The following is a 9,987-nucleotide window of genomic DNA, read 5'->3' on the forward strand; positions in this document are numbered from 1 at the left end:
GGGAACCGGGTGGAGGGGAGCTATGGGGAGAAAAAAGAGGAACAACTGTAATAATCTGAACAATAAGATTTTATTAAAAAAAAAAGAATTTTGTGAGTTTATTTGAGCCAAACTGTCGATATATGCCGGGAAGCAGAACCTCAACGAATTGAGATAATGCTCCGGAGAATGAGGAGTTCATACCTTGTTTTTATGAATTTAAAAGGAAAATACTTAAGTGGGTTACATGAAATTTATTGGTAATAGATTAAGGAGGTGGGAGAAAGCAAAGGGGCGGAGGGCGAAACCTCTGGGATAGGATAAAAAGTGAAATGATGGACATATGCTTCTTTTACACAGATGGATGCAGCATAGTTTTACATAATTAACAGTTGACAATTAACTTGATAACAATAACAACGAGGGAATGTCCTGCTGCCATTTGTTGTGCCTTGAGGGGTCTGAAAAAAAAAAAAGGAAGTTACAAGTTACCCAGACATCTCGCAGATGTATTATCTTAGAGGCAAAAAGACAGACGGGCTCAGTAAAGATCTAAGTTGATCTTTGTCAGGGAAAATACTGGCCTAGGACATGACTAACCACCATAACCTGTTTGTAGTTGAGTATTTAATTTTCAGACCACCTTTTGTGGTTCTTTTAGGTCTTTGAGTTGGCACACCTGCCATGCAGGCCTTCCCTGAACTAGTCAGGTTAGCATATGGCCTCTTTCGTCCACAGAAGGAAGTGGGCATTTAGTGTGAGATTTCATGTTTATTTGGCTGGGAGTTAGGCTGTGTGTGCTGTCTGCTGTTGCTGTAGGTGGCAGAGGCCAACATTGCCTCTAGTCTCTTGGCTTTTGTCTCCTTGGTGCCGTAGGGCTTCCCTTGGGGATTCTTCTAGAATATGGTGTAAGATGCACAGTTATTTTAGTGCATTCCCCTGTCATTACATAGGAGGCCCTTTGATGTGGTGGTGGCCCTGGGAGCCTGGGAAGCAGTGTCGGTCCTGTGATTAGGGCTCAGGTTTTTAGTCAGCCTTGCCCCTGGCCATGACTTTCTCAAGTGTCCGTCTTCCCCTCCCTGCAGTGAGACAGGAAGGCTGGAGGGAGCCGGAGATGGGTATCTCCCTTCCCCAGGCCGGTTAGGACCGGAGAAAACCAGTTAGTTAGACTCTGATAAAATAGTTCCTCCTCTGGCGGGCGGTTAGGGAGAACAGAGGCTCTGGGCATATTTCAGAATGGCTGCGTCCCCTCTCCTCCACAGGGGCTTGTTCTCTAGTCTTCGCTGTAAGAACCTGGTGTCCTAGAGATAAAATTCACAGAAGTGTAGGATTCCCCCAACACTGGGTCCCTCTGGAGTTTTAACGTGCAGCCTTGTCTACACTGAGCATTTCGTCAATGACACATTACATTTCCCAGCTCAGTGTTACCTGGGGTTCAGGGCGAGCAGTCTCTTCTTGTGGGGTCTTGTCTTACGAAGTTTGAAGAATAAAATTGGCGGACTAAAAGATTTTAAATAAAGGTGTGGAAGATTATTGGAAGCATATACAAACTCTCCCCAAGGGAGGGGTCCTTAAAGGGGATCCCCTTGGAGGGGTCCCTAAATGGGGAAAACCTCTCACCTCTCTCTCTCTCTCTCTCTCTCTCTCTTTCTAATGGGGAAAAAATCTAGTTCAGTTTCTCTGAGTCTCTTTGTCTCCGAGTTTATAAATGCTGGGAGCTATTTGTCTCTTCCGGTTCCTTCCTAATTGGATCCTTCCTTAAGTTATGACCCCCATGCTCTCCTAATTGGTCCCTCTCCTGCAGATATCCCTTTCAAAGTTCAAAGCCCACCTGGCGCCCCCCCCTTCCTGCTCCCCTTCTCTTGAACATTCCTCTATCCTCTGTGCATGTCTGTCTCCTCCCCCATGGGCCCCTTCCCTGATACTGCCTGTCCTGTCTCTAAAATTCCCTTCACCCGCACTCATTCCCGGGTTTCTGCTCAGAGGCTTCAGCTCTGGTGGGTTGTGGTTTCAGGAACACCTGTCCGTCTCCAACATTGGGGGCAAAAAAGTTTTCCCTGTGATTTCAGTTCTGATGATTCTAAGAAGAGGGGTTGATTTTTCAGCTTGTTTAGCTCCTGTTGTGAAGGTGGGAATGATATCTTCTAAGCTTATTAAACGTCAGACCAAAAATTGGAAGTCTGCAATGTCTTTTAAATTACAGCTTTCAATTACACTTTCGGTTTTCTTTTCTGAATAGAATAATTGAATGGAATTTGCATATGTCACAGAATAGTTTTTGGTACGCTAGTAATGAAGATTAAGAATTGTACCGTCAATGTATCGATAATTTTTGGCATTTTTCAGAAAATAAGATGCCATTCAGGAGCTATTCTAATTGTTATTTATATGTAATTCCCCATATTATACCCTTCAAGGTTAATAAAAAACTTTTTCAGAATTTTCCACCAAAGTATTTCACTCATAATTTCCCTCCATCTGGCTACCAGTTCACAGATAATCATTGTAACTTTCCAGGCCTTTTAATCTCAGAGCCCTGTGTTAACTATTTAGTCCCATGACAGTTTTCAACAAGTTATTGGTATTCAAACATCTATATATATAAAAGCCTAAGCGACCTTTACAACCGGTCCACCGAACGACCGGTCGACTGGTCGCTGTGATGCGCACTGACCACCAAGGGGCAAACGCTCAACACAGGAGCTGCCCCCGGGTGGTCAGTGCACTCCCACAGACAACCTCCCATAGCCAACCTCCCCCAGCTGGCCAATTTCCCACAGTCCCTCCCCCCGGCCGATTGCCGGCCAGATCAAGGGGCCCCACCCATGCACGAATTTGTGCACTGGGCCTCTAGTGAGTAACAATATATCTTACCTTAGTTTTCAGCAGTCTACTTCATTCTTAAAAGTCTTTTAGATAACCCCTTTAACTAAAGCCTTTCTCTAAGCCTTAATCCGTTGAGAAAAAAATTGTCAGAGACCACACACTTCTATGAAAAGACCATTAGCAGTCCTTCTACCACACACCTCCAGCCTTCTCTTTGTTTGTTAATTAACATTTGTTTGTATAAATATAATTATAGTACTTCAGAAAATGGAGAGAGCATAAGTCTTCCATGCTTTATTTATACCATGTTGGATTGTCTCGTAATCAACAAATAAAAACGCTTCATGTGTTTGATGTCTGTTTCTGCTTTTTCACAGGAGGAACTCTCTGGAATGAAAAATAGGATACAGGTCGTTGTGCTTGACAATGAACGGCTCCAACAAGAGTTGAAAGCTCGAAGGCCAGAGGAAGCGATGAGGGAGCAAACTCTTCTGGATGCATCTGTGAGCGTTTTTAAAAACCACAATTGTATTTTAGTTTGAGTGTTCCCTCCCATCTCCTTCCCGGCCTTCGGAACTGGTTCAGTTTTCTCCTTGAAGGTTGGCAAAAGGACTCTGCTTACATTCGCTTGGGGCCTCAGACATTAAAAGTCCCTGGTGTGGGATGAATGCGCAAATGAAATGATGTAGCGATGCCTACACTCCACTCCGGTTTCCTCTCCGAGCATTCATTCCATTCATGTTTTTTCCGTGTGGAAAGAGCAGGGCTGGAAGCAGGAAGTGTGTCATAGGGGAAGGTCCCTGTTGAGTCCAGAAACTGTTCAGGACTGTCACTTCGATCTCTGTTATATTTCTCTAAGTTTTCCTTGAGCTCTGAATTCCCATTGAGTCTGGTTAGCAGCCCGGTGAGGCAGAAAGAACACTGGCCTGAAGGTCCAAGAATCAAACTGGTCATCTTCCCCTCGTCTCCAGTAAACTAGGTGCTTAGCAAATGCTGTAATTTTAAAAAATATATATTTTTATTGATTTCAGAGAGGAAGGGAGATGGGGAGAGAGATAGAAACATCAATGATGAGAGCGAATCATACCATGATTGGCTGCGGCCTGCATGACCCCTACTGGGGATCGAGGCTGCAACCCAGTCATGAGCCCTGACTAAGAATTGAACCTTGACTTCCTGGTTTACAGATCGGCACTCAACCACTGAACCATGCCCACCGGGCTGCAAATGCTGTAATTTTAAAGAACTTTCAAATATGGCTTTAACCTCATGGGCCCTCTTGTTTATTGGCAATTTAAGAAGAATCACCTATATTAGCAGTTCTTGGTCTTTACTGTGAAAAACAATCACTTTGCTTGCTTTTGGATGCTGTAGACCAGTGGTCGGCAAACTGCGGCTCGCGAGCCACATGCGGCTCTTTGGCCCCTTGAGTGTGGCTCTTCCACAAAATACCACATGCAGGCGCGCACGTACAGTGGGATTGAAACTTCGTGGCCCATGCGCATATTTTATTGATTTTTTACAGAGAGGAAGGGAGAGCGATAGAGAGTTAGAAGCATCGATGAGCGAGAAACATCGATCAGCGGCCTCCTGCACACTCCCCAATGGGGATGTGCCTGCAGCCAAGGTACATGCCCTTGACCGGAATTGAACCTGGAACCCTTCAGTCCGCAGGCCAACGCTCTATTCACTGAGCCAAACCGGTTAGGGCCAGAAATCGGTATTTTGTGGAAGAGCCACACTCAAGGGGCCAAAGAGCCGCATGTGGCTCCCGAGCTGCAGTTTGCCGACCACTGGTGTAGTCCATCTCCTGAGCTCCATCCCCTGAGAGTCTGATTCGTTTGGTCTGGGTTGAGTCTCTGAGTTAAAAATGTGGAATTTTGACAGGTTGAGTCTTTGAGTTAAAGATAGGAAATTCTAACAAGTTGCCTAAGGGCTTCTAATTTCAGAGGACCACATTTTAAACAACAGAAGAGTAAATGGTCTCTGTAATTCTTAGGATGATATTTAAATAGTGTTTAAACTTAGAATCTCCTTATGACTTGTCACAGAGATACTTGTGCCTTGAAAATGTTCCCCAGTCTTGCGCTGGGATGCAGTTCATCAGAGCTTGTTCTGCTTTTTGTGACAAATTCAGCTTTCCATGGGGAAGTTTTGACATTTGTCTGTTGAGCTTTACTTTGCAAGGGCTTTTGGTGGTTTTGATATCATTGTCTTTAGTAAATTCATTCTGTGAAGAAAACACATGTCTTAGTGTTTTACCTCGGTGCCCTCTAGCTCTTGTTGGTGAAGTGCTGGGGTTTTTTTTATAATTGTATTTCCCGGGTCTAAGGTTTCATTTATAATCCGTGACTTCTGTGTGTTAGAATTTGCTATTTAGAAGTAGCTGATTGTGTTGACTTTGAATAATGAAGTGAGCTGATTTTTCTGCAATTGCATTTCAGCTTATGATCAGCAATTTTCTCTCCATTGTATCATTGTACTGTTAATATAAGTAGTTAAAATTCCATCTTAGTTGCTTATTATTTTATTTTTTTAACTATATTTTTATTGATCTCAGAGTGGAAGGGAGAGGGAGAGAGAAAGATAGAAACATCAATGATGAGAGAGAATCACTGATGGGCTGCCTCCTGCAAGCCCCACACTGGGGATGGAGCCTGCAAACCCAGGCAGGTGCCATGACCAGGAATCAAACCCCGACCTCCAGGTTCACAGGTTGAGGCTCAACCACTGAGCTACACTGGCCAGGCAGTTGCTTATTATTTTAATATCAATTTGAAGATGACAGCCATACAAAAAGTACTTAGAAGTGGCTCATTGAAATATATGCATATTTAACAGGTATCTATATATTCTTTTGCTTTTCTTCCAAATGTGTAGACCGTTGGCCAACAATGACTCCATTATTCATCGTTTTCAGTATTTATTCAGTGGCCAAGAAGTGGGAGAAGGGGAAGTGAAGGGAGGACGGAACTTAGGCAGACAAGTGAATCAGAGGGCAAGAGAAGTGAGTAACGCAGAAGGGGAAGGAAATGATGGAAAAGCACATGTGCTTGGCCGTATGAGCAAAGGAGACTTGCTGAAGAAAACTCCAGCCACAGTGAGAGAGAGAACAAACTCCTGGAGAGGGTTTGTTTTTTCTGCACATTCCATGAGCTAAAATGTAATGCAGATGTTGCAGCCATAGTTGCAGATGTGCCAGGTGACCTGGAGATCTATTTAATGTTAGTCATCTGTGTCATTTTGTTGTCCCAGTATTGTCACCCCCACTTTTTACTTGTGTAGGTGAATTGAGGCATTTCAGCAACCTATGCATGCTGCTATATTAGGAAAAATATGTCACCCAGCCAGGGTGGCCCAGTGGTTGAGCATCAACCTAGGAACCAAGAGATCAGGGTTCCATTCCTGGTCAGGGCACATGACCGGGTTGCGGGCTCGATCCCCAGTAGGGGGCGTACAGGAGGCAGCCGATCAATAATTCTCTTTTATCGTAACTGTTTCTATCTCTTACTCCTTCTCCCTTCCTCTCTGAAACAATAAAAATATATTTAAAAGAAGAAAAAAGAAAGAAAAATATGTTGTAATATAAAGGAAGCTTTTTAGCGTATCTTAAATATAAACAGATCAAAAGATAGTATCTTCCTTTTTTCCTCTGAGCTCTTTTTAATGAGTCTGTTGCTATGTAGATGGTAGATCTTGCCAAAGTCCTTGGTTGTGGTTTTGAATAGAGATTTTTCAGTGCTTCTTAAGGCCTTCTTTTGAAGAATAATTTAAATAGTTATGTAGCAATAATTAATATTTATTGATGACTGCATGGTTCTGATGGTCCAGGTACTATATCAAGCACTTTATTTACGTTATATTATTTCAGCTTTACATTAGCTAGCCAGGCACTGTTATTATGTCTATTTTCAGATGAGTCAACTAAGGTGCACAGTGGTTAAGTAACAAAGTAACTTGTCTAATGTCACAAAGCTAAAAAACAGCAAAGCTAGGACTCAAACATGAGCCCAAATCCATCCGCCTGGCCTGGAAGTATTCCGCCTGTCTGCAGAAAGTAGGAATAGCTTTTCTTTTTTTCTTTTTTTAAAATTTTTTAAAATATATTTTATTGATTTTTTACAGAGAGGAAGGGAGAGGGATAGAGAGTTAGAAACATCCATGAGAGAGAAACATCGATCAGCTTCCTCCTGCACACTCCCTACTGGGTATGTGCCTGCAACCAAAGTACATGCCCTTGACTGGAATCGAACCTGGGACCCTTGAGTCCATAGGCCAATGCTCTATCCACTGAGCCAAACCGGTTAGGGCAGGAATAGCTTTTCAATATCTACCAAACCATCTGAGCTCTTAGCAGAGTGTCTGGACATAGTAGGTATTCACAGAAATGTCTGCATTAATCTGCCCTTCCAGGAGAATATGGAACACAATCTCAGAATTCTACTTTGTGGGAATGCCATTCACCACATTCTAGCCTGATCTGACACTGCAGCATAGTTCTGTGGGGGACCTGTCCTGTCTTGTGGGCACTACCGTATTCTCTGGCACTAGCAGGATGCCAGTTATTATCTGTTGAGTTAATACTGTGAGTATTTCAGTCCTGGTTGCACACATTAAATTACGCAGATCTGGGGGCTGCTGATGTCACTGAATGTGAGAGGGGCCTGGAGGTGGAGACAAGTGGACCTGTTTTGTTTCTTTGATTAACCTTGAACCAATATTTAACAATGTTTCAAATGAAAAGCCAGGTATCTGGCTTATTTTTTAAAATATATTTTTATTGATTTCAGAGAGAAAGAAAGAGGGATGGAAATATCAATGATGAGAGAGAACATCATGGATCAGTTGCCTCCTGCAGGCTCCGCATTGGGGATCGAGCCCGCAACCCGGGCATGTGCCCTGACTAGAAATGGAACTATGACCTCCTGGTTCACAGGTTGACACTCAACCACTGAGCAATACCGGCCGGGCTGGCTTCTTTTTTTAAATTATCAGATTTTCTTTTTGAAATATGAGTTTGCATTCACACATGGTATCAATGGACTGCATTTGGAGGGCTTGTCGTGGTCCCTACCACTCCTTTGTATGCCAGCCATGCAGGCTGCATGTCGGTTCTGTTTGTCATCATGCATGTTTTACTTACTGAAGGTAAATATTTGTGTTTTTTTGCGTAGTGGTTTAGGGCATGGATCTGGAGCCAGACGGCCAGGGTTCGGATCCTAGCTGTGCCACACATTAGCTAACTTCCTGCCTCTGAAAGTCTTAGAAAGTTACTCCCCGTGACTCAGTTTCCTCATCTGGAAGATGGAAATAATAATGAAACTTGTAGGATTGTTGTAATGATGAAATGAGTTACTATATGTGACGCTCATAAACATTGTCAGGCACCTAGTAAACACCATATGATCTAACAACTATTATCAGTCACGCCTTTGTGTGATGTGGAAAGTGAAAGGCAGAGTAAGAGAGGGCTGTGTATTTTAAGAGTAAATTAATTTGTTGTCTGTGACACCCAGCCCTCTCTGCTCATATACATGACTGCTCATATACATGTACCTGTAGGAACTTGATTTTGGAGTGCTTGTAGAATATAACCCTGAAGATGTAACATGATTTTTGATTTGTAGTTGAGAAGCGTCTGCTTTTAAATTCTTTCATCACAGATAAGAATCAGTATCTGCCCTAGCTGGTTTGGCTCAGCGGATAGAGCGTTGGCCTGCAGACCAAAGGGTCCCGGGTTCAATTCCGGTCAAGGGCATGTACCTTGGTTGCAGGCTCCTCCCCGGCCAGGGCGCTGGACAGGGCTCATGCAGGAGGCAACCAATCGATGTGTTTCTCTCACATCCATGTTTCTCTCTGCCTTTCCTTCTCTCTTCCTCTCTCCCTAAAAATCAGTGGGAAAAATCCTCAAGTGAGGATTAACAAAAAAAGAATTAGTATTCCATTTGTAAAGCATGCATGTTGATGTAAAGGGCAATGTTGATTGCAATTACTGGCACATTTTATTTTAGGGAAACACGCAGAATTCTTGGATTACAAGAGGTGAAGATTCTGGGGTTCAGGAAGCTGTCAAGAAATTTTCCCACGGTGATGCAAACATTATGAAGACCTCATCTGCTGGTGAGGCTGAGAAATGGAAGCTAGAACTGGTGAGTATTTGGGTGCTTTTCTGTTTATGCATCTACTTTTTTTGTAGCTTTTTATTAGGGTAAATATACAAAACAGAAAATTTAGCATTTTTATACTTTTAAAATTTACCATTTTAACTGTACAACTCATTTGCATGAAGTACATTCACAGTGTTGTGCAACCATTGACACTATTTTTAGAGCTTTTTCATCATCTCTCACTCCCCTAAAGCTAATCAGTATCTTGATTTTAATGAGAATTGCCTAAGCACAATCCTTAACCATTCCAGTTGATTTTTGCCTATCTTTTTAAACATTATGTAAATGGGGTCAAACAGTATATAATTTCTTGTGTCTGGCTTATTTTATTCAACATTATGTTTGTGAGGTTCATGTAAGTTGAATGTGTGGAAGTTTGTTCATTTGCATTGGGGGGGTCTACTGTATGAATATACTATAGTGCATTCATCCATTCAACTATTGATGGATATTTGTATTGTTCCAGTTTGGGGCTATTGTGAAAATTGCTGCTATGAATATATGTCTATGGTATGCATTGCACGCATTTATGTTGGGAATGTACCTTGAAGTGGAACTGTTGGTCTTAGGGTATGTGTGTATGTATGTATGTATGTGTATGTATATATATGTTCAAGTTGAGATTAGGGCAAACTTTTCCAAGGCGGTTTTTATCAGTTTAGACTTCTTACCAGCAGCCTATGAGTGATACCGCTGCTCAGATTCGTGCCAACACATTATATTGTCTGTTTTTCAGTGGGCTTGTAGTGCTATCCTATCGTTATTTTATTTGCATTTCTCTCATTACTCACATGATTGAATATCTTTGATATGTTTATTAGTCATTTGACCACCTCTTTTGTGAGATGCCTGTTCAAATATTCTCCTTATTTTGAGTCACCTGACATTGTGTTTTGAACTTCTTTATATATTCTGGATACAAGCCCTTTGTTGGTTATATCTGTTATATTTTCCCATTCTGTGGCTTGCCTTCTACCTCTTGATAGTTTTCTTTCTTTTTCCCTCCCTCCCCTCC

The 9,987-nt window shown here is 42.4% G+C and overlaps 1 protein-coding gene across 1 annotated transcript in view; it reads left to right on the top strand.

The window, feature by feature from the left end:
- The window catches only part of SDCCAG8 (serologically defined colon cancer antigen 8), a 98,614-nt gene that overhangs the window by 21,387 nt on the left and 67,240 nt on the right, over nucleotides 1-9,987 (top strand). Inside the window, exons 5-6 of the mRNA XM_014530102.1 lie at nucleotides 3,183-3,308; nucleotides 8,817-8,954. Coding sequence (XP_014385588.1) covers nucleotides 3,183-3,308; nucleotides 8,817-8,954 — 264 coding nt within the window. The remainder of the gene's footprint in view (nucleotides 1-3,182; nucleotides 3,309-8,816; nucleotides 8,955-9,987) is intronic.

The sequence above is a fragment of the Myotis brandtii genome, unplaced genomic scaffold (genome assembly GCF_000412655.1).
Source record: "Myotis brandtii unplaced genomic scaffold, ASM41265v1 scaffold717, whole genome shotgun sequence".
NCBI lineage: Eukaryota > Metazoa > Chordata > Mammalia > Chiroptera > Vespertilionidae > Myotis > Myotis brandtii.